General features: G+C 59.2%; 1 protein-coding gene across 1 annotated transcript; it reads right to left on the bottom strand.

Moving 5' to 3' along the window:
* Window positions 1-327: 327 nt before the first annotated feature.
* Window positions 328-26,954, bottom strand: E2F2 (E2F transcription factor 2). Its single transcript, XM_008265691.5, has 7 exons — window positions 26,270-26,954; window positions 20,989-21,094; window positions 16,876-17,095; window positions 14,781-14,939; window positions 12,700-12,814; window positions 10,490-10,676; window positions 328-3,126 (listed from the first exon to the last, which is right to left on the bottom strand). Exons 1-7 carry the CDS (start codon window positions 26,525-26,527, stop codon window positions 2,855-2,857), a joined length of 1,317 nt encoding a protein of 438 aa, XP_008263913.3. The 5' UTR covers window positions 26,528-26,954; the 3' UTR covers window positions 328-2,854.

Genomic DNA, 26,954 nt, shown 5'->3' with positions numbered 1-26,954 from the left:
GCTGCCCGGCCTTGCCCCAGAACCTCCCAGCTAGCTTCTCGGGTGTTTCCTTTGTAGAAATTAAAAGCTGACTGATGTGTATGGGGTGGAGACGGTTACGGGAGTGACCGAGGGCCCAGGTGGGAGGCGGTGGAGGCCAGGCAGACCCCACGTTCCCTCTGGTGGGGCTCTCAGCCCCGTGTCCCCTGCGGAGCGAGTTCAGACCTGGCAGCATCCGCGAGGGGAAGCCACCGTGTAAACGTGCACTCGTGGGTTCAGCCCAGGCAGCCACCCATCCCGCCTAGGGCGGCCCAGACCCAGAGTTGGCAATGAGCTTCACAAAGCACAGCAAAGACAAGACCCCCCGAGTTTAATGCCATTTTATCTCACAACACAAGGCTTCCATGGAGCTCGGGGAGGCGGGGCCCAGGGTGAAGCCAGGCTGGACGCAAATGACCCGTATGGAGTCCTGGCCCAGCTCACCCGAGACAAATGTGCCACGGCTTCCAGCTTCTTCACCCCACCCAGGAGCCAGCGGGCTGGCCAGGCTGGTGGCCGCCCAGGTTGCCGAGGGTCCTTGTGGGGCACGGGGTCCCAGGAGGAGGTGGGGACCTCAGGATGCAACAAGGACCAGGAAACTTCTTCCAAACAACCCCAAAAGGTTTCTGCTTCAAACGTGCTAAGTGACATGTCCCCAGGAGGCCAGAGCAGCCAAACTCTCACTGAACTCTAAATATTCCCAGAACCGAGGCTGTAGACACGGGGAGGGGGGGAGTCAAACCCACCCCCTGGAACCTGTGCTCCCAGGCCCACCCCGTCACCCCACCTCGCAGCCTGGCCAGCAGCCATGGGACCACAGACACACAGTGCTCTGGTGTCCCTCTGGTCCTCGATCTCACCCCCTTCTCGGCGAGGGGCTCAGGAGCATGCCCTAGTCTTAAGAATTTAGTGCTACCAGGTTCCCTAGGGCCTCTGAGCCTTTGATGTCCCTGGGAGACCCACGGGCTGCTGGTGGGGCTGCGACATTTGCTGGTGGAAGTCATTTTTTTTCTTCGGAAGGAACTTGGCTTTCCTCCTGCCCTAGCTGGGAAGTTCACGTAGCCCCCAAAGGGACCACTGCTCACAATGCGGCCTCACAGCGCTCGTGGGACCGGGAGGCTTCCAGGGTTATGGCCAGAAAGAGGCAGGGGCTTATTCCCCACACCACGCCTGACCTTGGCCGAGGGTGTGCGGCCCTGTCCAGCTCAGCTCCATGGCTGGGTGTGCGGGGAGAGCATGAATTCCACCCAGAGCCCAAGGCGTGGAGGTCAAACATCTCTGTCCTCAGAGGTGGACCGTGGCCAAGGGGCAGCCCAGGGGACACCTGGGGAAGCACCTGCTTCGCCCGGGTATGCTGGGTCTTCATGTCTGCCGAGGGGAGTCGCAGGCATTTCTGGAAAGCTTACAAAATCAGTGCCATTTACAGAGTGGGGGCAGCTGTGACCTGCCGCCCCCTCCTGGGAGGAGGTGAACTTGGGGGCCCAGGAAGTGGGGCCAGTGACAAGGCAAGGCTGCCCCCAGCCAGGCGCCCTCTTACATGGGGTCCCAGCCCAGATAAGCCCACCTCCCCACCTTCAGCTGCCGCCAGTCAACTCAGGAGCCACCCACCGGAGCTCACTTCATATTTTAAACCAAGTTAATGCTACAAACTTCACACAACAACAGTGCTTGCCCAGCTGAGCACCGGAGGAAACCCGGATCCCTGAGGGTGGGCGGGGGGCCTCTTAGCCCACCACCCTTGGCTGTCTGTCCCCAGAAGGCACAGCCTTGGCTCGGCCCAGAGCACCCCTGCCCACGGCTGGGCCACAGGGAAGACTCAGGGGAACGGGGTGCAGCCAGAGGACTTCAGGGGCCTCCCAGCCCGCAGGGGTACCGCGAGCTGTCTCCCTGTCACCCCCTGTCCCCGCCGAGGCCCAGTCTGCAGGGGGGCCCTCCCTGTTACCCGCTGGGCATCCCTGAAAGACCACCAAGCTACCTCTACCCTGGGGGAGAGCTGGGGAGGGGAGGGTCTTCAACAGTCGCCCCCCCGTGCAAACATGGCAGCCAAAGGCTCCTGGGGAGGCGCTGGTTTCTTGTTTCCATCTCCCCCTTCCCCGTGGTGGAGGCACCTCCGGGTGACACGGCCCCTGGACCAGGGCCCCTGGAAGGTTCTTCCGTAGGGGAGGCGGGAGGAGGGAATCCCACAGGAACGTGGCCCCTCAACTGCCCATCCCCCTTTGCACCTGCCCTGAGAAGGTCCTTGGAACCCCAGGCCGGGGCCTCAGCTACAGACATGAGATAGAGCGGCGGAGACGCCAGCGGCCTGGTGCTAGATTTACGAGGCCTGAGTGCAATTAGTGCTGGCAGCCTGGACCAGGCCGGCAGAGACCCAGCCCCCATGGCAGCGGGGGGACCGGGGAGGGGACCCGAAGCCCTGGGAGCCCAGGCCTGTCAGTGGCCTGGGGCCAGGGAAGAGCCTGTCTGAGAGGTCTTAGTAGAAACTAGAACAATCTCCCTGCCAAAACTCAGGGAGGACAAACTCAACCAGAAATAAATACAAGGATTCTCAACAAACCGAGGGTCCGCTCGCGCCTCAAAAGGAAGCAGGGAGGCCCCACCTGTGGTCCTTCACGAGAGGTCAGAGGTCAGAAGGCCCCACCCACTTCCTTTGGGATGGACAGGTCCCAACCCCTGGTGCCCTCCTCACCCCCAGCCTCCACATCTCCCCAGATGCTTCCGCTGATGGGAGGTGGGAGAGGAGAGGAGGAGACCCCCAGACCCGTGTGAGTAGGGGGCCTGTCAGTCCGATGTGAGGAGGTAGAGACAGGGGCGGGCTGCTGGTGGCAGGCAGGGCCACTCAGTTAATCAGCAGGTCCCCCAGGTCGTAGGAGTCGAAGAGGTCGCTGATGCCCTCGCCCCCGTCCAGGCTCCACAGGTAGTCATCCTGCTCCAAGGGCGGGGAGAAGCTGATGAGCGGGGAGCTGCAGGCCAGGCTCGGGGACAGGAACTGGTCCTCGGTCTGCTGCAGCAATGGGTGTGGCAGCTCCAGCATGCTGTCGGTGGCCTCCAAGGGCACGAGCGGCGGCGGCGGCGGCGGCGGCGGGACCTGCTGGGGAACCGGTGCTGGCGCTGGGGACGAAGAGACAACCGTCACGCTTGGCCCTGGTGCCCGAGCCCCTCCGAGGCTGAAGTCAGCCCCCAGTCCCCAGGGGCAGCTATCGTGCTCTCTGGATGGCTGTGGGCCCTCTCCCTCGCCCCCAGCCTGCCCCCCAAGGGCACAGGGACCCCTCCCTCTCCTGCTGGCACCACTCCAGCCAGCTTCCGCGCATCCCTGCACTCTCTCCTCTCACAGAGGGGGGGCGCCCTGCTCTCAGATGCACCCCCTGGCTTCTGGACCCAACCTGACCCCTTGTCACCTTCCGGCCCTTGCTCCTGAAATCATTTCCTCTCTTTCTTGCACCATCGATTTCTCCTACTCGGCTAGCCCGGCCCCACGCACACACACTCTCCTAACACCTGCCTTTCCAAAGTACCGTCCCCTAAGCCACAGCCCTCTCTACAAGCTGGACAGGCACGTGCCATCACCAACACCATATACAGAAAGCAGCTCAAAACTCAACACAGATCAGAGACCTAAGACCTGCAGGCGGGACCCGAAACGATAAAACTCTCAGGAGAAAACAGCAAAACTCATGACCTGGGATTTGGCCGTGATGGACATGGACGTCACAGATAACAAAAGAATAATGGATACATTGCACTTCACAAAATAGCTTCAAAGCTGTGCATCAACAGACAGTAGCAGTGGAGTAAAGAGGTGTCCTATTCAAAGGAAGAAAATGTTTAAAACCATGTATCAGATAAGGGGTTAATATCCAGACTACAGGAGCAGGCATTGTGGTGTAGCAGGTTAAGCTGCCATCTGTGGCACTGGTTCAAGTCCTGGCTGCTCCACTTCTGATCCAGCTCCCTGCTAATGTGCCTGGGAAAGCAGCAGAGGATGATCTGAGCGTTTGGGCACCTGGATGAAGCTCCTGGTGCCTGGCTTCAGCCTGGCCCAGCACTGGCTGTTGCAGCCATTTGGGGAGTAAACCAGCAGATGGAAGACCTCTCTGTCTCTCTTTTCTGCCTCTCTGTAATTCTGCCTTTCAAATAAATAAATAAATAAATAAATATTTTATAAAAATCTAGATCATAGAAAGAACTCCTAAAACTCAACAGAAAAAAGTCTCATTCAAAAACTGGGCACAGGACTTGAGTAGATATTTCCTGAGTGCAGTTACAGGGAGAGAGAGAGAGAGAGAGAGATCTTCCATCCAGTGGTTCACTCCCCAAAGGGCCACATTGGCTGTGGCTGGGCCAGGAACTTGGAACTCCATCTGGGTCTCCCACATGGGTGGCAGGGGCCCAGGTACTTCAGCCATCTTCCACGGCTTTCCCAGATGCATTAGTAGGGAGCTGGATCAGAGTGGAGCAGCCAAGGCTTGAACCACAGCTCATGTGGGATGCTGGCAACACGGGTGGCAGTCTAACCCACTAGGCCACAATGCACATCCCAGGAGTTATTGGGGTTTTTTGTTTGTTTGTTTTTTGGGCAGGCAGAGTTAGACAGTGAGAGAGAGACAGAGAGAAAGGTCTTCCTTCCATTGGTTCAACCCACAAATGGCTGCTATGGCCGGCGTGCTGCGCCGATCCAAAGCCAGGAGCCAGGTGCTTCTCCTGGTCTCTCATACAGGTGCAGGGCCCAAGCACTTGGGCCATCCTCCACTGCACTCCCGGGCCACAGCAGAGAGCTGGACTGGAAGAGGAGCAACCGGGACAGAATCCGGCACCCCAACTGGGACTAGAACCCGGGGTGCGGCGCTGCAGGTGGAGGACTAGCCTAGTGAGCTGCAGCGCCAGCCAGTTTATTATTATTATTATTATTATTATTAATTTATTTATTTGAAAGTCAGAGTTACACAGAGAGAGAAGGAGAGACAGAGAGAGAAAGGTCTTCCATCCGCTGGCTCACTCCCCAGTTGGCCACAATGACCAGAGCTGCGCCAAGCCAAAGCCAGGAACCAGGAGCTTCCTCCGGGTCTCCCACGTGGGTGCAGGAACCCAAGCACTTGGGCTGTCTTCCACTGCTTTCCCAGGCCATAGCCGAGAGCTAGATCGGAAGTGGAGCAGCCAGGTCTCAAACAAGTGCCCACATGGGATGCTGGCACTGCAGGCCCGGGTGTTAACCCGCTACACCACAGTGCTGGCCCCACCCCCCAGGAGTTATTGGTCATGGGTGCAGTTTCAGTTTTACAGGAAGAAAAGAGCTGTGCAGGCAGATGTTGGAGGCAAACATGAATGCCTTTAAGATCACTGAACTGCATGCTGACACAGAGGGCACATTTCATGAAATGTACATTCTGCCACAGTGGGAAAGAAATCTACCTGACCTCATGACTCTCCAGTTCCTGGTCTGTTTCCCGCTCCTCTTCATAGTGAACTTGCTCAAGAGCTGCCTGTGTCACTCTCTGCTTCCCCATTACCATCAACCTGCTCCCAGCTGGGCTCCGGCCCCACCGAGCCACGGAGCGAGGGCCTGCCTACTGCTAAACCGCACGGGCAGCCCTGCGGCTTCGCCCTATCTCACGTTGTGCAACTTGCAATACCGCCTGCGCTTGGCTTCGGCTACAAAGCGCCTCCTGGTTTTCCTCTCTGGCTGCTTCTCCTTGGTCCCCCTGGCTGGATCTTTGTCTCCTTCCTAACTCCTAGACCCCAAGGGCCCAGGTTCCATTCTCAGCCTCTGGCTCACTCTCGCCCAGCTGATCTTGGCCTCCTGTGGCTTGAAGTCCCCCGCTGGACCTGCTGCTCCCAAGTGGACACCTGTGGCTCAGCCCTCGCCCCATGGGAACTGTGGTCCCAACGTGACTGTCTCAGCGGCTAAGTGATACCTGGCTAAGTGATACCAGAACATAGCACGTCACAACATTTCCCCAAAACCCGTGCCTCCCCTAGTCTGCCTCCACTGTGGCCTGTAAACCACCACTCACTCGGGTATCCAAGCCAAAAGGCCAAAGAATCCTCCAGAATTCTGCCATCTCCCAGCAGCCAATGCAGAAACCAGTCTGGCGTCCACAACCAAAGGAGTTCTCCAAGCTGCTGTTTTCTTGGGTTCCATGGCTCCCATCCTGGTCCTCGCCCCACCCCCTCACCCTCACCTGGTCACCTCGCTTTCTTTTAAAAAAAAAAAATTAATTTATTTATTTGAAAGGCAGAGTTACAGAGATGCAGAGGCACAAAGAGAGAGAGAGAGACAGAGAGAGAGAGAGAGAGAGGTCTTCCATCCATTGGTTCACTTTCCAAATGGCTGCAATGGCCAGAGCTGTGCCGATCCGAAGCCAAGAGCCAGGAGCTTCTTCCAGGTCTCCCACATGGATGCAGGGGCCCAAGGACTTGGGCCATTTTCCACTGCTTTCCCAGGCCATAGCAGAGAAATGGACCAGAAATGGAGCAGCCAGGACTCAAACCAGCACCCATATGGGATGCCAGCCCTGCAGGTAGCAGTTTTACCCGCCCAGCCACAGCGTCGGCCCGGTCACCTCGCTTTCATTCTTGCCCGGTCCAGTCTGTGTTCTCACTTAGGAACCTTGCTGGCTGTCTATTGGCTTGGAATAAAATCTGCCTGGGGTCGAGAAGACCCTGCACGATCCAGCCCCTGCCTACCTTTCTACCCCGCCCCCACCTCGGTCCTGAGCTCATCCACTAAGGTCATTTCCACCTAGAGGTGGGAAGGTGACAGGGAAAACAGGGAAACAAAACGCAGCACCGGAAACTGCCTGCCAAACCTATCCTGAAGCCAGAGTCCCACTAACCAAGTCATTCCTTGAGCCCCAACCAAGCACTGCTTTGAAAATACGACCCGGCCGGCAGCCAGACTGCCGGGCAATCTCTCCCTGACGCTGCAACCCTAGGCAGTGGCCTGATGTCCACCGGCCTCCGTTTCCGCACCTCCAGAGGGCCGATCACTCTCTCCACCTCAAGGGCTGTGAGAGACTGAAATGACAGTGCTGGGCGCTTGGCCGAGCGGCCAAGATGCTCGCTGCCTGGGGCAGCTGCATCCCTTACTGGACGGCCTGAGTTCGAGTCTCGACTCTGCTTCCTGGGAGGCAGCAGGGGACGGCTCAAGTACCTGGGTCCTTGCCACCCATGTGGGGGACCCGGATGGAGCTCCTGATTCTTGCTTCCAGCCTGGCCCAGCCCAGCTATTGTGGGCATTTGAGGAGTGGACCAGTGGATTCTCGCTCTGTCTGGCCCTCTCTCTGCCTCTCTAATGAATACATAAAATTTTTAAACACTGGTTTGCCGCAACCCCACCCTGGGTCTGCAGCGGGCTGTGGCACAGTGGGTTAAGCGGCTGCTTGCCACAGCCGCGTCCCACATCAGAGCGCGGATTCAAATCCTGGCTGCTCCGCTCCCGAGTCCAGCTTCCGGCTAATGTGCCTGGGAAGCATCCGATGATGGCTCAAGTGCTTGGGCCCCCGCACCCACGTCGGGGAGGCCTGGCTGGGGTTCCCGGCTGCGGCTTCTGCGGGCTCAGCCCTGGCTGTTACAGGCAGTTGGGAGAGTGAAGCAGCAGGTGGAAGATCTCTATCTTTCTACTGCTCTGCTTCCAAGAAGACGAAAATCAATAAATAAACATTTAAAAATAGTACAAAAAACAGCTCCCATGCACGAAGGGCCTGCTCTGGGGAAGAACCTCCATCCTCCTTCCCCGACTCTGGGCGGCCCTGGTACAGGCAGCACCGTCACCCCTGCTTACAGACGGGGAACCCGAAGCCCAGAGAAGCCAACTCCACTTGGACTGTTGACAGTCTCAGGACTGTTGAGCACGATGCTGATGCTCGGGAAAGAGGCCTGGCGTGGGAGCGAGGACGGGGCTGAGCCCAGCCCAGCCTCTCGGCAGCCGGACGAGTGAGTGCCTCCGATCTCCCAGGAAGCAAAGCCCAGCTCCGCTTTGCCAAGCCGCTGGGGCACTGGCTAAGAGGGCACGGTGGCACCGTCTAGTGCGGGCGGGACATGTGCTCTCCTGCCCTTGGGCACAGGCACAAGAGAGCTGCCCCTTGCAACATTCATCCTGCTTGGAAGGCGCGTAGGTTTTTGCACAGAAGGTGCTCAGGTCACGTTGACTTTGTAAAACAAACAAAAACCCGCATTCATTCATGCCGTATCATCTCCTGTCATGCACTCAGTCTTCACAAGGGAATTCTAAGGGTTCCCATTGTAGAGGTGTGGAGACTGAGGCCGGGCTTAGAGGTCAGCGCGAGTCGTCCAGGCACTCAGAGGTGAGATGCAGGCTGGGATGGGACCCAGGTCTCCCAGGCTCCGATCCGACGCTCCCAGCTGCCTTTAGATTCATCTCGGGATGTCAGGGCCTGGAGGGGGGTGGCGATTACTGTACAAACCCCGCCTGCCACAAGTGAGGGAAACCGAGGCAGGGAAGGGTTAGCAACTCACTCCCCGGTGATGCCGGGCCAGGACCTGGGCCCCAAGATGGACACAGCTTCCCAACCTGGGCCTGGTGGTGCTCAGGTTCCCGAATGACTGCTTCGGGCCAGAACATGGGGACGTGTGTGTGTGTGTGTGTGTGTGTGTGTGTATGTTCACCCACACCTCCAGGAAGCCTCCTCCTCCCTGGCCCTTCAGCAGGGACAACACTCTGAGGCCACCCACCAAGGCGACAGGGACAGCCGTGACAGCAGAGCCAGCTCCTGGGCCGGCCCCACCACCCAGCAAGTTTCTACTCCTCTCAGCTCCTGACGTGTAAAACCCAGGGGAGCGCCTTGCCCTTGCTTATGCCACCTCCGCCAGAGGGCTCAGAGGACCACAGGGAAGACAGAGCGGCTCTGACTCAGGAGATCCACGGCCGTGTTGACAGCTGAGTGAGAAGGCAGAGCAGGAGGCGGGACAGGAGGGTGGGGCACGGGTCTGCGGTAGGAGATAGGCACTAGGGAGGTGGCCAGAGGGACAGATGGCTGGCAAAGGGAGAAGCCTGCTCCTGCGACGAGGTCAACAGACACAGGGGAGGTTGCCAGAGAAGAGCCTGGCTCTCATCCCGGCTCTGCCATGCACTTGCTGTGTGACCTTACGGAAGCCGCTTGCCCTCTCTGGGCCTCCATTCATGTAAACATAAGGAAGAATTGCACTAGATCAGGGGGCCAGCAAGCTTCTGTGAAGGGCCAGACAGTGCCTGAGGCTCTGCAGGCCCCATAGGTGTCTGCCACCCCGTGGCTGGGCAGTTTCCCCCTATAACTTTAAGAAGATGTAAAAAGTGTTCTTAGATCCCAAATCTAAAAACTGGCCGGATTTGGCCCGTGAGCAAGACCTTTCAGTGAGAGAAGGGGAATCCAACCTGTGTTCCGCAGGATCCCTGCCGGGCCTCTCCCGTGGGACCTGTTCTAGCCCCGCTTTTGCTTTTACCCCAGGGTCTGACCTAAGAAAGAGGGGAACACGGCCTCCGTGCCTCTCCCACGTCACCTGCTGGCCTGCGCGTGCCCCCAGCAGAGGCCGCGCACCGTCCTGGAGGCGGGGCCTCCCACGCTTCCGTCCCAGGTCCCAGCTGCTCGGGAGCCTCTCCGGACTTCGCCCGCCTCTTTGCCTCCCCCCCCCCCAGCTTCCCGCCAGGTGCAGCCAGCTTTCCCCTGCACCAGCTCCCTGCCGGCCAGGGGCCCCTTCCTTCTTTGCTCTGTGCCAGTGCGGAGAGCACACCACAGCCTGTGGCCTCCCAGGTGGGAGGCCAGTCCCGTTCTGTCTCTGCCCCGTTCATGTACCACCGACCTGGGGACGGGAAAACTCACCTCCAGAATTGCTGGGAGTGGGCGGGCCTTTGGCCTAACAGGTAAGCCACTGCTTAGGGCACCTGCGTTCAAGTCCCAGCTCCACTCCCAATTCCAGCTTCCCACTAACGCGCACCCTGGGAGGCAGTGGGTGATGGATCAAGTAGTTGGGTCCTTGTCACCCATGAGAAAGGACCTAGACTGAGTTTGAGGTTCCCTGCTTTGGCCTGGCCCAGCCCCAGCTCCTGTGGGCATCTGGGGAGTGACCCAGTGGATGAAGAACTCTGTCACTCTCTGCCTCTCAAATGGATCCATAAACATGAAAACAATAAGCAGAACGGCGGGCGGGAGGGGGGAGTCACCTGACCTGTGAGGTAGATACTGTCCATCACTGTGCCAAGCTTACAGACGAGGACATTGAGACAAAGCGAGGTTACGGCACTTTCCCAAGGTCAAGGTCACACAGCGGGTGGGGGAAGGGCTGAGAGCCAAAGGCAGGCCCCTCCACCCTAGGTGGGGCACCAGCACTCCAGGGAGACATGGAATGCGTGCATGGTGCTGCGTGAAGCCCTGCGGTGCAAGGTGCCCAGTTGGGGGACCCCGCCCCCCACTGCTGGGCGGACATGGGAGAGGGCACCAGGCCAGGTGTTCTCCCCCCTGCTCTGCTCCTAGGGCCTTACCTGAGGATGACGTGGGTTCCTCCCTTCCAGGGCTGGTGCTGCTGGGGTGGGTGGAGTCAGGGCTGGGGCTGCGGGCAGGGGAGGGGAGGCGCTCGGTGGCAGGACTGTCCGGCTCCTGCACCTCCTCTGGGCACAGGTAGACTTCGATGGGCCCTTGGGTGCTTTTCAGATATATCTGCAGATTATCCTGGAGGGAAAGAGAAGCCAAGTCTGGGCTCTGGGCAGCTGGACACGTACTCGAGTCAGCACACACGAATGGACACATGTGGCTGCCACATTCCTCATGTGGGGACACCTGCTATTTTTTTTAAAGATTTATTTATTTGAGAGGCAGAGTTACAGAGAGAGGGAGAGACAGAGACAGAGGTCTTCTATCCACTGGTTTATTCCCTCAAATGGCTGCAACAGCTGGAGTTGGGCCAATCTGAAAACAAGAGTCAGGAGCTTCTTCCAGGTCTCCCATGTGGGTGCAGGGGCCCAAGCACTTGGGCCATCATCCACTGCTTTCCCAGGCCACAGCAGGGAGCTGGATTGGAAGTGGAGCCTCTGGGACTCGAACTGTCACCCTTAGGGGATGCCAGCAACTGCAGGCAGATGCTTAACCAACTACGCCTCAGCGCCAGCCCCGACACCTGCTATTTCTGCCATCAATCCCTTCTCACTGGGACTGCCCGGCTGATGTCATACAGCCCATCTTGGTCCCTGCAAGGGGAGCCCACCGGAAGTGGGTCCAGCACAGAGAACGGCAGGTGAGCGGGAGCACGTGAGACACACGCGAAGTCCCGGCCTGAGTCCTGCATCCGCTCCCCTTCGTCTCCAAGCTGGTCCCCAGCCCCCAGAGCGCGAGCCAGTCAGACCTGACTTCCTGTTTCCTGTAACCAAGAGTTCCTGACACCAGGCCTTCCCCCCCACCGTCGCCTCTTCCCTTTTACACACCCGCAACTTGGGCCACAGCTGGCTGCACGCGGGCCCCTGCAGTACTTCCCCTGGACAAAAACCCTCCTCGCTCTCAGACCCAGGGTCCCGGGCTCCCTGGGGGCTGCCTCCTCCTGTCCTTTCCGTGCTCAATCCAGGAAGACAGCATCGCTGTCCGCCTGCCTCGTCTCCTGCCGGGCCTGAGCGCCTCCCAGGGAGTGGCACGGCCTTAGTGACCTCTGCAGCCCATTCTTCCAGGGGACGAGTCAGGATATGAGAGAGCAGAACAATTCGCTCACGAAGCTTGCACTCTAAGGGATGAAGCCAAAGTAATGACGCCAAAAAAATCTTGGTAGGGCTGGCGCTGTGGCACACTGGGTTAAGCCACCGCCTGCAGTGCCGGCATCCCATGTGGGTGCTGGTTCAAGTCCCGGCTGCTCCACTTGTGATCCAACTCCCTGCTAATGTGCCTAGAAAAACAGTGAAGATGGCCCAAGTCCATGGGCTCCTGCACCCAGGTGGGAGACGAGGAAGAAGCTCCTGGCTCTGGCATGGCTCAGCCCTGGCCACTGCAGCCATTTGGAGAGTGAACCATCGGATGGAAGAGCTCTCTCAGTCTCCCTCTACCTTTCAAATAAATAAAATCCGTCTAAAAGATAGATATATATCTTCCTGGTGAATGGAAGTCAGGTGTGGTAGGAGACCACAGGCGGCTATGAAGCTGGGGTGATCACCAAGGGCTTCCAGGAAGAGGTGCCATTCAGGCTGAGACTTGTAGGACGCACAGCAGCAAACCAGGCAGAAGCAGGGAAGAGCATTTCAGCAGGAGGGAACCGCACGTGAGATCTCGCCCTGGGGATGAGCTTAGCACAGGGGAGCAACTGGAGCCAGGTCAGTGCAGCCAAAGCAAATCCAGACTGGGGCAGCAGGGAAGAGACTGGCAGGGCCAGCTGGCGTCTTCCCCTGGGGCAGGGTAGGAATTTTGGTCTTTAGGCAAGCACGGTCAGCATGCAAGGATTTTGTGAGTAGGGAGGTGGCTTGAATGAGCCCATGTGAGCGCGCCTGCGAGCAGCCGGGGCGGGGACGGCACGGAGAAACCAGCAGCAGAGACGTTCTCAGGCCAGTGCCCGGTCTGCGCCATCCTTTCCAGCCTTCGCTGTTTCTGGCCAGCTTGGACATCACCATTATTGCCACGGACAGCGCCACGGACATCCCAGGGAAGCTTGGCACGGGCAGTGCCAGGGCAGAATGCACAGAGCGGCCCAGGACCCTGCCCCAGGGGCTCCTGCTCTCACCTCGGTCTTGTCGGGCACTTCCAGTCTCGTCTGCGGCGGCGCCTTCACGGCAATCACCGTCTGCTCCTTGAAGTTGCCGACAGCACGGATGTCCTGGTACGTCACGTAGGCCAGCGTAGGGGCAGAGTCAAGAAAAGTGAGCGCTGGGCAAAGTGCAGACCCCAGATGCCAGGCGGGGCCCAAGCCTCTGACTCCCGCTTTCTCACACTGCTTAGAAATAACTCAGAACTGTAACCTCTTCTTTGAATGTCATAAGCTCCTTTGGATACTTTTAGACAGCCCAAGGAGGTGTGCATCATTTTCAAATGCTGCCCATGGGTCCAGTGCTGTGGCGTAGTGGGCTAAGCCTCCGCCTGCGGTGCCAGCAACACGTATGGGCACCGGATTGAGTCTCAGCTGCTCCACTTCCCATCCGGCTCTCTGCTAATGTGTCTGGGAAAGCACTGGAAGATGGCCCAAGTGCTTGGGCCTCTGCACCTGCATGGGAGACCTGGAAGTAGCTCCTGGCTTTGGATCATCCCAGCTCCGGCCATGGTGGCCATTTGGGGAGTAAACCAGCAGACGGAAAATCTTTCTCTCTGTCTCTCCCTCTGTCTGTAACTCTATCTCTTAAATAAATTAATTAAAAATCTTTAAAAAATGCTGCCTTATATCAATTTTTTATGTAAAGGCTTCCTCTCAAAAAGATCATTAGCTCTGAGAAGACAGGAAGATTTGTTTTGCTTCTTTATATTTCTCACAATGCCTAACATCCTTCCAAAAATACCAGGCTAGATCCAAAAGCCAATTAGATGTGAAACCATTTGGGAAAATGCACAAACCACGCTCTCTGACCTCATTGCTTGCATCCCAGGAATCTGATTTAGGGAAATAAGTGACAATAAGGGGGCAATGTCCAACACACAAAGATATTCACCTCTATGAAAGCAGAAACCTAGACTTGTTCCACATACTCATTCTATAAGACAATCTGAAGTCAGTTTATAGACAGGTGAAAGAGATTGAGTCATGTGAAGTTGCTTTCTCACGGGTACGTCGTGATTGCATACTGGCATTTTCCTGTGGATATGTAATGGCAAATACAAACGTCTACAGTATTAAGTGGAGAAGAACAGAACAAAAAATGCAATGTGCAGCAGGGTCCCCGAGCCTCGTAAGGAAGCGATGCTGTGTTAGGCTGGCAGCCCACGGCTTCTCTTTTGTTCTATATTTTGCAGATTTAAAGAAATATACTTGGGGCTGGTGCTGTGGGGTAGCAAGTAAAGCTGCTGCCTGCAGTGCCAGCTTCCCATGTGGGCACCAGTTCGAGTCCCAGCTGCTCTACTTCTGATCCGGCTCTCTGCTATGGCCTGGGAAAGCAGTAGAAGATGGCCCAGGTCCTTGGACTTCTTCACCTGCATGGGAGACCCGGAAGAAGCTCCTGGCTTCAGATTGGCACAGCTCCACCTGTTGCAGCCATCTGAGGAGTGAACCACTAGATGGAAGACCAACCCCTCTCTCTCTCTCTCTCTGTCTCTCTCTACTTCTGCCTCTCTGTAACTGTGCCTTTCAAATAAATAAAAATAACCTTTAAAAAAAGAAATGTGCTTGTCTCAGGGCCACCACTGTGGTGTAGCAGGTAAAGCTGCCGCCTGCAGTGCCAGCATCCATAACAGGTACTGGTTCAAGTCCCAGCTGCTCCACTTCTAATCCAGCTCCCTGCTAATGCACCTGGGAAAGCAGCAGAAGATGGCTCATGTCCTTGGGCTCCTGCACCCACATGGGAGACCCAGAAGAAGCTCCGGCCATTGTGGTCATTTGGGGAGTGAACCAGGGGATGGAAGACCTCTCTCTCTCTCTCTCTCTCTCTCTCTCTCTCTCTCCCTCTCTCCCTCTCTCTCTCTCTATCTGTAACTCTGTCTTTTAAAAATTTAATAAATCTTTAAAAAATGTATTTGTCCCATTTTGAATCATGAAAAGGTAACTCTAATAGGCTTGAGAGGAAAAACCACGGAGGAAGAGACAGATGGCCAGAGCCCTGGGAGGCGGTGGGACAGAAGCACACGCAGGCCCTGCGCCGGCCCCTCCACAGCACAGGATATCTCTGGTTGGCCTTGTCCTCGGTCAGGTCCTTTAAGCTCAGAGAGCAGCCCTGGATGAGCTGGTCCAAGGCCTGCTCTGTGCTCGTCAGCTCCTTCAGCTCCTGCCTCAGCTGCTGCTGCGTCCCGGGCCGGGTGGGGTCTTCAAACATTCCCCTGCCTCTGGGAAGAGAGCAGCCCCCCACCGCCAGTGTCAGTGTCAATCCACACCCAGAGTCCCACCCCCAACCCCAGGGCTGCAGAGAAGGTAGGGGTGAAGCTCCAGGTCAAGGCCAGGTCAAGGTGCATGATGGTGGCCCCGGGGTGTGCACATCACATGGTCACCATCACTCTCAGGGATTGGAACTGGAAGTCGAGGCCCGAACCCCGCTTCTGGGGGGCTCTCCACTCGGTCCATCCCTAATGCCCAGCCTCCCCCAAAGGGCAGGGGACCACAGTGACCCCAGTCCTGAGTCCCTTGCCTGGGTTCTCTCAGGATCCACGCCAGGGACTGTAGGTCTGCTCTTTCAGACCCTGCAGGAGTGGGAAGAGGAGGCCCTGGTCCTCACGTCTCAGAGATGGAGGCTGGGTTAGGCCTTCTCAGCTTCCCGGGACTTCCCTGAGCTAGGAGATGGGGACCTGGGGAGTCCTCACCCAAGAGGAAGGAGCTGGGGTCCTTTTAGGCCTTTGCTTTTCCTGGAGATCATCTCCATCCTGCTTCCCACCTCCTGTTACTCCAGGGAGTGCACCTGCCCTTCCACCCAGCTCTCCAGCAGTGGCTCTGCCCCAACCCTGGCCCTGACCCTCACACCCCGGCACCCACACCCCGGCCCTGGCCCTGACCCTCACACCCCGGCACCCACACCCCGGCCCTGACCCTCACACCCCGGCACCCACATCCCAGGCACTCACACCCTGGCCCTGGCCCTGACCTCACACCCCGGCCCCCACATCCCAGGCACTCACACCCCGGCCCTGGCCCTGGCCCTGACCCTCACACCCCGGCACCCACACCCCGGCCCTGGCCCTCACACCCCGGCCCCCACATCCCAGGCACTCACACCCCGGCCCTGGCCCTGGCCCTGACCCTCACACCCCGGCACCCACACCCCGGCCCTGGCCCTCACACCCCGGCCCCCACATCCCAGGCACTCACACCCTGGCCCTGGCCCTGGCTCTGACCCTCACACCCCGGCACCCACACCCCGGCCCTGGCCCTGACCTCACACCCCGGCACCCACACTCCGGCCCTGACCCTGACCCTCACACCCCGGCACCCATACCCTGGCCCTGGCCCTGACCCTCACACCCCGGCACCCACACCCCGGCCCTGGCCCTGACCCTCACACCCCGGCCCCCACATCCCAGGCACTCACACCCCGGCCCTGACCCTGACCCTCACACCCCGGCACCCACATCCCAGGCACTCAAACCCCGGCCCTGGCCCTCACACCCTGGCCCCCACATCCCAGGCACTCAAACCCCGGCCCTGGCCCTCACACCCTGGCCCCCACATCCCAGGCACTCAAACCCCGGCCCTGACCCTCACACCCTGGCCCCCACATCCCAGGCACTCAAACCCCGGCCCTGACCCTGACCCTCACACCCCGGCACCCACACCCCGGCCCTGGCCCTGACCTCACACCCTGGCACCCACACTCCGGCCCTGACCCTCACACCCCGGCACCCACACCCCGGCCCTGGCCCTGACCCTCACACCCCGGCCCCCACATCCCAGGCACCCACACCCCGGCCCTGACCCTGACCCTGACCCTCACACCCCGGCACCCACACCCCGGCCCTGGCCCTGACCTCACACCCCGGCACCCACACTCCGGCCCTGACCCTCACACCCCGGCACCCACACCCCGGCCCTGGCCCTGACCCTCACACCCCGGCCCCCACATCCCAGGCACCCACACCCCGGCCCTGGCCCTGACCCTGACCCTCACACCCCGGCCCCCACATCCCAGGCACCCACACCCCGGCCCTGGCCCTGACCTCACAGCCAGGGGCTCTCTCCGCCCCGGCCCCGCCCACGCTGAGCCCCCACAGCCTGGCGGGCACTGGCACCCCAGCCCCGCCCACCACCCGCCCCATGGCCCGCGCGGGCACTCACACCCACTGGACGTGGTTCTTGGCCTTCTTGCGGATGAGCTGGATGCCCTCGAGCACGTTGGTGATGTCGTAGATGCGCCGCTTCTGCACGGCCAGCACCTCCGCCGCCCAGTTCAGGTCCAGGACCCCGTCGGCCGACTCACTCAGCAGGTAAATGAACTTCTTGGTGAGCAGCCCCAGCGACGTGTCGTATCGCGTCTTCTCCCCGGGGGACTTGGGCGCTGAGGACGGGGCGCAGGCACAACTGAGGGGGGCCAGCCCCACCTCTCGCCACCCTCTACCCCCTTGACAGAGTGCTGCGAGGAAGCACACCACCAACCTGGCTCCCGAGACAGAGCGACTCTCCTGAGGCCTGGCAGCAGCCTGGCCAACACCTGTGACACCTGTGACACCTGTACCACCTGCCGCCTGCGAGCCACTGCCGCTCCCACGGTCCACACTCCAGCAAAGTTACCCTCACAACGTGCTGTGCCCATTTCACAGATGCCAACACTGAGACAGAGACAGGCTCGCTCAGCTCGAAACTAGCCAAGCTGGGATTCAAACCCAGGCGCTTTGGCTCCAGTGTCTTCCTTTTAAACCCTTACCCTGCCCTGCCAGATAGGTCAGGAATTTGCAGCTGGGGTAGGGAGGTGGTGATAAGGCTGGATTTCAGGTTTTCACAGATGCACGCTTGCTGCTACTTTCCGTGGGGTGCTCAGGTTTATCTGAGAGGAATCAGCTGTGGCAGGTTCATAAAAAAAGGTCCCGTTCTTAATGAGTTGATGTCACAAGACCACATCTCAGCTGCAGCATCGCAGACCACAAGGGGACTCTTGCGACACAGCAGGCCAGTGACCCAACAAGTTCTGGAACCTGACTTTTACAGAGTGTGAGATTCCGCAGAGAGGGACTCAGAATCCCTTAACACACATGAAGGGGCTTGTATGGGCTCAGGCCAATGCACGTGATGAAAAAGCTAGGCAGGGGTTTCAGGGTGGTTTTTTTTTTTAACCAAAATAACTTGTATTTTAATTCTATTTCCCACAAACATTATGGGTAAAGCCGCCATCTGCAATGCTGGCATCCCATGTGGGTGCTGGTTCATGTCCCGGCTGCTCCATTTCCAATCCAGCTGCCTGCTAATGCTCCTGGGAAGGCAGCAGCAGATGACCCAACTGCTTGGGCCCCTGTCATCCACATGGGAGAAGCTCCTGGCTTCTGACCTCGGCCTGGTCCAGCCTTGGCTGTTGTGGTCCTTTGGGAGGTGAACAAGCAGATAAGTGATCTCTCTCACTCTCTCTCTCTGCTTCTGCCTCCCTCTGCCACTCTGCTTTTCAAATAAGTAGATCTTTTTTTTTTTTTAAAAAAAAAAAAGCTTATTTATTTTCATCTATTTGAAAGGCAGAGAGAGAGATCCATCTTCCATCCACTAGTTCACTCCCCCAGATCCCACAAGAGCCAGGGCTGGGCCAGGCCAAAGCCAAGAGTCCAGAACTCCATCTGAATCTCCCACGTAGGTGACCGGGGCCCAAGAACTTGAACCATAGTCCCATTAGCTGGAAGCCGAATGGGAAGTGGAGGAGCCAGGACTCGAACTGGCACTCCGATATGGGAGGTGGGCATCCAAGCAGTGGCTTAACCCACTGTACCACAACCTCCATGAACTTCTTCCTCTTCTTGTGTGTGTGTGTGTGTGTGTGTGTGTTTAAGATTTAAAGGCAGAGTTACAGAGAGAGAGGGAGCTTCCTACCAATGTGTGTCCCGGGAGGCAGAGAAAAAGAGAGATCTTCTGTCTACTGATTTACTCCCCAAGTGGTCACAACAGCCCAGGCTGGACCAGGCCACAGGCAGGAACCTGAACCCAAGCACTTGGGCCATCTTCCTCTGCTTTCTCATGCACGTAACCTGGGAGTTGGATTGGAAGTGGCACAGCTGAGACTTGAACTGGCGTTCATATGGGATGCTAGAATTGCAGGCAACAGCTTAACCGGCTGTACCTCAATGAACTTTTTTTTATTGTTGTTTTATTTATTTATTTGAAAGGCAGAGTTACATAGAGGCAGAGGCAGAGAGAGAGAGAGGTCTTCCATCTGCTGGTTCACTCCCCAGTTGGCTGCAACGCCAGAGCTGGGCTGATCTGAAGCCAGGAGCCAGGAGTTTCTTCCAGGTCTCCCATGCAGGTGAAGGGGCCCAAGGACTTGAGGCATCTTCTACTGCTTTCCCAGGCCATAGCAGAGAGCTGGATCGGACGAGGAGCAGCTGGGACATGAACCAGCACCCATGTGGGATGCCGCACTGCAGGTAGAGCCTTAGCACACTATGGCACAGCACCGGCCTGCCTCCATGAACTTTTTGAAGTACCTTGTGGATGACAAGTGTTTGGCAGGCAGAGTTCTGCCAGGTTTTTTGCCCTTGGCAGACATTACTAATTGATCAGCATACTCTTCAGGAGTCCTGCTGAGCCTTAGAATCCTTCAATGCAATGGTCTGGGCAGCCTCTACCAATCAACTGGAGAGGAAACGCTCTTCCAGTTCTTAATCCAGCTGTGCCTCGTTTTACAGATGAAACAACTAAAATTCTCCCGAGAGGAGTGACCAGATGGGTCGGGGGGATCCCCACTTGGACCTCTGTCCCCCAAAGCTAGAGTGTCTCCCCAACACAGCTGCTTAACCCCCTGCTCTGCCCAGAACCCTGGCTGACCCTGACCCACGAGGCACAAATCCCCTCCAGCTTAGCTGTATGAGGTGCCCTCTGCGCAGCCTCTGAGGTGGCCCAGGCTGGACTGACCCCAGCCCTACGCCATTTTGATTCACGTATTTTGCTTTCTGTCTGCAAGTGAGAGAGAAAGGTGCTGCTTAGCTCCGCTCCTCTCTGAGCTGGATTCTTTCAGGAAAAGTCAGGGGCAGGCATTTGGCACAGCGGCTTAAGTTACTGCATAAGACTGCCTGGTTTGAGTCTTAGCTATTTTTTTTATTTATGTTTTATTTATTTGAAAGGCAGAGTGACAGAGAGAGAGAGAAGGAAAAACAAAGAGATCTTCCATCCACTGGTTCACTCTCTACATGGCTGCAATGGCCAGGCCAAAGCCAGGAGCCAGACCTCCATCCCAGTCTCCCATCCTGGTGGCAGAGGTCCAAGGACCTGGGCCATCTTCCACTGCTTTTCCAGGGGCATTAGCAGGGAGCTGGGTAGGAAGTAGAGCTGCCGGGCCTCCGGCCGGCCCTCTGACATGGGATGCTGGTATCACAGCTGGGGGCTAACCCTGCTGCACCACAAAGCTGGCCCAGCTACTCCGCTTCTGATCCAGCTTCCTGCCTCCTGGGAGGCAGCAGACGATGGCGTAAGTACCTTGGTCCCTGCCACCCACGTGGGAGACTCGGATAGAGTTCTGGGTTCCTCCTGGCTTTGGCCTGGCTCAGCCCCAGCTGTTGTGGGTATTTGGGGATTGAACCCTGTGGATGGAAGCTCCATCAAATAAAATGAAAATAAATAAAACTTTAGGAAATGTCAGACTGAGGGGCTGCCACTGGGGCATAGTGGGTAGAGCCACCGTCTGCAGTGCCACCATCCCATATGGGCGCCAGTTCGAGTCCCAGCTGCTCCACTTCTGATCCAACTCTCTGCTATGGCCTGGGAAAGCAGTAGAAGATGGCCCAAGTCCTTGGGCCCCTGCACCCACGTGGGCGAGACCTGGAGGAAGCTCCTGGCTCCTGGCTTTGGATCAGCCCAGCTCCACCCATTGTGGCCAATTGGGGAGTGAACCAGCGGATAGAAGACCTCTCTCTCTCTCTCTCTCTCTCTGCCTCTCCTTCTCTCTGTGTGTAACTCTGACCTTCAAATAAATAAATACATCTTAAAAAAAAGGTCAGAGTGAACTAAATCTGAAAACTTTAATAAAAAAATAAGCTGCCAATGAAAACAGCCATCACATTTGGATCATGAGAGCAGGGCGTGGCGTGGCGTGGCGTGGCGTGGTGAGACCCAGGTGCCCATCTCCTAGCTGTGTGGCCTTGGGAGAGTCACTCAGCCGTCTCATCAGGATCCAGTGAGAAGGCACAGGAAACCTTCGTAAAACGGAAGGGTGAGCTGGCGCCCGCCCGGCCCCCACGCCGCTCCCGCAGCCCCGCTTACTCTTGGGGCTGGGCAGCCCCTCCAGGCTGATGCACTTCCCCTTGGGAGTTCGGAATTCAGGGACCGCAGGCCTCCCGATGCCCTCCAGGTCCAGCTTCCTCTTGGCCTGGGAGAGGGGGGAGGTGGAGAGAGAGAGAGGCAGACTTTGAGTCTCGGTCTCCCTTTAGCTTTTCCCTGACCTGGAACCAAGGTGCCGAGGCCAGCAGGAGCCACGGGTCCTGGGGAGACACCCAGCACCTGTGCAGTGAGTTCAGGGGCAGGAAGCAGATACAGGCCCAGGCGTGGGAGAGCACACAGAGCCAGTCCAGCCAAGGGCTCGGGGCTCCCCCACAGCAGCACCCAAGGTCACCTCTGCCCTCGCCCCTCCCCTGCCCAGAGGATGAAACCAGGAGGAAGCAATGGGCGGGGCCTGAACCACAGCAGGCAGGGGAAGGCCCCCCTGCAGAGCAGCTGGCCCAGCAGCCCGGGTGCCCATCACAGCGCTACAGCTGGCCCCTATCAGGGCGGGGCCGGGCACCCGCCCAGGCCAAGAGGACTTCCTGGCACGGTGCCACACCCCAGGGAGGCGCCCGCCCCGGGAAGCCATGCAAACGTCCCACCACCACCCCCCTGTGTGGACTCCAGCTCCAGGGCCCCAGGGCCCGCTGAATAGACCCCATTTGCCACTCTTTCTTTGCCAAGTGGGGCAGACAATGAGCGCGCCCCTGTGTCTTGAGGACAAGCAGCTGAGGCCCCCGGTTCCCCTCCCGGTTCCCGCCAAGCTTGGGAAACACCTGCTGGGGAAATCAAACCACAGACCCATCTGCTGCTCTCCACCCTGCTGCCCCCGGCCCCAGTCAGGCCCCGAGCAGCGCTGGCCCGGAAAGGGGCTCCCTCCTGGTTAGGGCAGGCGGGGCAGGGCGGGGCAGGGCAGGGCTGGGGCGCTGGGGCACGGGGGCACGGGGGCAGAGGTCAGAGGGCTGGGCTCCAGTCTCCAGCCCCTTCTCAGGCTCACAGTGTGAGTGTGGAAAACACTGCGCACCCAGGAGCCTCGGTTTCCCCCTCTGTGAAATGGGCAGAGCGCGTCTCGAGGCGCAGGGGTTCAGGAGGAAAGTTCTGTGCAGTTCTGGGTCTGGACCAGCTCACGTAGGAAACCGTGGGGCCCCTCCCCTGGGGTGCAGGCTCAGCCTCCTCCTCGACCCCCCCCCTCTGGTAATCAGAGTCCATTTCCTTCCTCCCCTGGCCCCTGGCCCCTCCCCCCACACACGTACCCTAGCCTGGTTCCGACAGAGGCTTGTTTTTAACACTTGGTGGTGAGGTCATGCGCGCCACGGCTGAGACTTCTAACCGCCAAGCACAGCTGGGCTGACAGGTGTAGGGGGTGTTGGCTCTTCCTGCCATCAGCTCCCCTCCCCCCACTCCTGCCTCCTCCAGGAAGTCTTCCTGGATTGATCAGAGGAGTTCTGCTCCTCGGTTTGAGGAGCCTGGGTATGATGACGCTCCTCTCCTCTACCCACACCCAGACCGGGACTCCGTTCAAACACCAGCCCTGGTTGTTTCTCTCAACGTCTCTCTTGCATGTTCTTCACCTACTCTCCCAGCTGGTGAAATCTAGATTCTAGACCCAGCCGCAGCCTGTCACTAGAGAAAGGTTCAGTCAATCACTGAGAACTTCCACAAGCCCCGACATCCACCGCCTCCCCAGCACCACGGATGCCCATTTTACAGATTAACCAGTCCGGGCTTGCTGAGCTCCAAGCAAGCCCCTATGAGGCCTTACCAAGGATCCCAGGATCCTTCACCTGCCCCTCAGAGGCAGCTCCAAGGGCAGGCTGAGGCCAACAGAGGTGGGGGGGAGGCAGTGCAGAAGCCCCCTAAAGCCACCCCCAGCCTGAAGGAACTGCCCATCCACAGAGCAGGGAGGACCTGGAACAGAACCCCTGTGCAGGGGCCCTCACGCGCTGCTCGGAGCCCTGTAACAGCACCAGCCAGCTCAGCGGGCAGGCGAGAAATGGAGACCCGGAGCAGCTCCGGCGCCCGCCCAAGGTCACACAGAGGGCACAGCCAGGGCTGGAACAGGTCTGCCTGCCTCCAAGGGCATGGACCAGGCTGCCTCGACTCCAGCCCCCACAGGTTCCCCCAGGATTTGCCAGGCGTGGGCCAAGGCCTGGCTATGCCTGCCCACCCCCAGCACTCACCCCCCCCCACATTCCCCTCACTCCCCCCACCCAAAGGCACCTCCCTGACACCTTTGGACACTGTCCAGGGAAGTCAGCCTGTGGCTGGGCTGAGCCTGCAGAACAGAAAGTGGAGGCGACAGCCTGGTTCACAGTCAGGCTCCCCCCTTCTTGGCTGGGGGAGCCGGGAAGCCGCTGGCCTGCTGCACCCGCTGTAGAATGGGGATCACCGGGACGCTGCGGCACAGCGCCTCGCCCGGGGCCAACGCCCGAGCAAGGAGCCGCCAGTGCCGCGGCACCAGGAGCACCAGCAAGGGGCAAGTTCAAGGGCGAGCTGGAGAGACGGTGACGGGCTTAGGGGGGCAAAGGCCCCTCTTAGGCAGCCCCTGGGGCCGGACCTTAAAGGCCTGGCTAGGATCTGAGCCCACGCTGCCACAGCTCCTTCTTCAGGCAGCCCCAGGCAGGCAGAGATGCCCAGGCACAGCGCTCTCGACCGGCAGCACCAGGCGGAAACCAGGGCTCCGGGAAAGAGAAGCGACCTGCCCAAGGTCCCGCAGAAGCAGAGCCTGGTCTCTCCAATGCCCTAAGTGAGACAGGGCGGGGTAGGAGCAGGTGCGAGGAGGGGAGCCTCCCGGGGAGGCCCCAGCTCTGCAGCCTGGGACTCCCAGCCTTGCCCCTCGGAGCCAGCATTTCCCCCTCTTCCCATGGCCTTGTAGGGCTGTGCGTTCAAATGCTCACTTCCTCTCAGGGGGGAAATACAGAGACATCCAAGGAAGAGAACACAGAAGCCCACCCACTCTAAGGCTCCTGCAGGAACGAGAGAGAATACTGCCAGGGCTGGCCACCGTGGGGCCCCCAACCAAGAGTGTCCCCTGAGCCTTCTCCCGAAGCTGCGGGGGAGAGCGCTGGACAGGGAGCAAGCAGGCCTGGGTTCTGGCTTTCGATTTGCTACTGAACTTGGCTGCCATCCCTGGGCGATGCCTGAGGTCCCTTTCAACAGCAGCTCCCCCACAAATCCTGCTCACCCTGCACTTTGCAGCCTGGCCACAAAGCAAGTGGCACACCCAGGGTTGGGCCTGGAGCCGCACCAGGTCACGCCCTTGTGAAATGACTAAGCAGGGGGGCAGTCCTGCCCATGGGGCTGAGGGGCCCCGGGATCCGGGAAGCAACAGGAGAGGGGTTCTGGCAGGTCTGCAGGGTGGTCTGGAGCGAGGAGACTCACCCTCCTCTTGGGCTGTGACTTGGGCAAATGACGTCGCTCCTCTGCTCAGTCTCCTCACCCCCAGCATCTTGACCAAGCCGTGCCCGGCACACGAGAGGCGTCCAGTAAAAGCAGCTATTTACGCTAAGATCTCTGGGCCGCTCGGGGAGCAGGGACGGGCAGATGCACTCGGGTCCCTCTGGGAGGATTCAGAGCAGCTCAAAGCCACAGCTGTCGCTGCAGCTTGGCCTGACAGCAGCTGGCCAGAGGAGCGAGGCAGCCACCGGGCCCCTTCCCCGGGGGACACCCTGCTCAAAGCCAGGCAGTGCGCGGTGGGGGGGGGGGGGGGGGGAGGCGAGCCTGCAGAGGGAGGGGCTTCCACTCACCTGCCTTTGTGGGTCAGGCCAGTCCACCCAGTCTCCCCAGGTCACCTGGGCCAGGTGGTACCCACACACCCTGAGTCTCAGCCCCTCCCCCACACAAAGTAGGACTACCAGTGCCAGCTGGAGGGTAACAAATTCCAGGAAAAACAGAAGTAAATGATGTTTATTGCGGTGCAAAAAAACCCTCTGAAATCCACACCCGTTTTTTCATAATATGCATTTTCCACGAACTTTCTGAATACCCCTCCAAGCACAGATTTCCTTTTTTTTTTTTTTGCACCAGAATAAAATTCTCTTACAATTCCACTTTCCATAAACTTTTTGAAATATCCTCATATTTCACAGCTACCAAAGAATATGTCAGACCAAGTATATGTCGGGGCAGAGCTGGGGACCCTCAGTTACCCGACCCATAAAACGGGGACCAGAGTCCTGTGGGCTGCTGTGGGAAGGGGCTCTGGGAAGGACAAAGCCTGGAACATGAGCAGAACCTAAGCCCAGTGGCAAGAAGCAGGGGCTCTGCCTGTGACTGGCATGCGTCACACGTGCCTCTGCGGCGGGCGGGGGGGGGGGGGGGTCTTAGCCCTGTACTTGAACTTATTCAGCACACCCACAACTAAGTGAATCGGCAACACTCCCCTGCCCAGAGTCTGCTTTCCAAACCCAGGACCCGGAGCCGGAAGTGACCTGAGAGGTGCTTGCCCCTCAGCTACTGCAGGCACACCTGCTATCTCAACAAGAGGAAACCCGGCCCCAGACAGGGGCTGAGGCTTGACCAGGAGCACGCAGCGACGCGGCGGGCACGGCCAGGACCGAGAGAGGGCTCCTCGCCCCCCCCCACCCCCCCGCCCCCCTGCCCCCAGGGCCTTTCTCACTCCACCCCGATTCACCCGGGCTCCAGGGATTCCACTCCCACCAAACGCAGCCTGAGCATTGTCGGACAGGCAGCCTGGTGCCACACCGGGGACTCCCTGGTAACGGGAGCCATTCATAAGGTACAGGCCTCACCTGGTAGGCAGGCTGGACCTGGGCGAGGACCTAGGGTGGAGGTTTGGGAAGGACTTGGCTGGACGGATAATCTGGAGCCTGTCTAAGCCAGACTGGACCCATCCCCCTTGTCTCAAAGTCCCCAAGGTGTCCTGAGGCCAAGCCCTGTGCCTGGACACAGCAGGTGCCTAGTTCTGGTTGCCAGGCCAAACAATGAAGGAATGAATGAATGCATTAGAAAGCCTGTGTGTGTCATCTCTGCCAACCAGGGGTGGCTACTTCGGGTGTCTACGGACTTCGCCAAGGTCAGGGGAGCGCTGGGAGTAGTGGGTTGGGTTCCAGACTCCCAGCCCAGTGCTCACACCGCCCCCACTACAGTGAATGCCACTGAATGCAAGGGCCTTCTGCTCGGATTCTGGGGGGAAATGGATTGTTCCAGAAACTGAAAACTCATCTTCCCCCTCCCCAAAATTCCAACAGGGTTTCAGTGCCCCTCCCTCCTTTCCCACACCCCGAAAAGCATAGAGGGAGGCAGCGGGGGTCCCCAGCATTACCGGCAGCCGGCCTGCGGGCACGCAGCGGACAGCTTGGCCCTCGGGTCCGTGGGGGGTGGCGTCGAGGCAGGTGCCGGCAGCCGCAGCGGGAGGCACCGTCTGCGGGTACAGCGCGGTGTAGTAGGTGGTGGTGGTGGTGGCCGGGCCAAGCTGAGGGCTGCTGAGGCCGGGCGGCCACGGCTCGGTGGGGCTCATCGCCGACGCCCCCTTTAGGGGCTGCCCAGCAGCCGGGGCCAGGACCCGGGACCCGCTCAGCATGACGAGCGCGGCGCCCCCTACCCCACCGGCACCTGCGGGCTCTGGAGCCTGCAGCAGCTCACACGGCTCGCGCCATGGCGCGGAGGCCGGGGGAAGCCGCCAATGGACGCCTGCGGGACAAGGGCGGACCCTCCCCTCCTGGCTCGCGGCCGAGCCGAGCCGCGCTTGGAGATCTGCGCTCGCGGATCGCCGGGCGTCGGAGGCACAGCCAGGGGCTGTCCCGCCCCGAGGGCGGTCGCCACCCCGGGCGGCCCCGCGTCCCTAAAGGCCGGGGGCGCCTGGGGTCCGGCCCGCTGGGAGGAGGGGTCTCCGCGGCGTCGCAGACTTGGGCGGGGTCGGAGCCCCGACTGCCCCGACGGCCTCTAGGCTCGTTCTTTGGTCCCCGAGCTTTTCTCTGCCTCTTTTTTTTTTTTCCTTCTTCTTCTTT

The sequence above is a fragment of the Oryctolagus cuniculus genome, chromosome 7 (assembly GCF_051225735.1).
Source record: "Oryctolagus cuniculus isolate XC-2025 breed Fujian yellow rabbit chromosome 7, ASM5122573v1, whole genome shotgun sequence".
In the NCBI taxonomy this organism is placed as follows: Eukaryota; Metazoa; Chordata; class Mammalia; order Lagomorpha; family Leporidae; genus Oryctolagus; species Oryctolagus cuniculus.
This window is presented reverse-complemented; position numbering and strand designations above follow the sequence as displayed.

Bases quoted from the DNA above. Each gene is read 5' to 3' on its own strand.
- E2F2 (XM_008265691.5), bottom strand. From the start codon at position 26,527: ATGCTGAGCGGGTCCCGGGTCCTGGCCCCGGCTGCTGGGCAGCCCCTA. The intron at 14,940-16,875 runs GTGAGTGCCCGC...CTCTCTTCCCAG, and splicing joins AAGAACCACGTCCAGTGGGT to AGGCAGGGGAATGTTTGAAG. The intron at 12,815-14,780 runs ATATCCTGTGCT...CTCTGCCCCTAC, and splicing joins GAGGACAAGGCCAACCAGAG to GCTGGCCTACGTGACGTACC.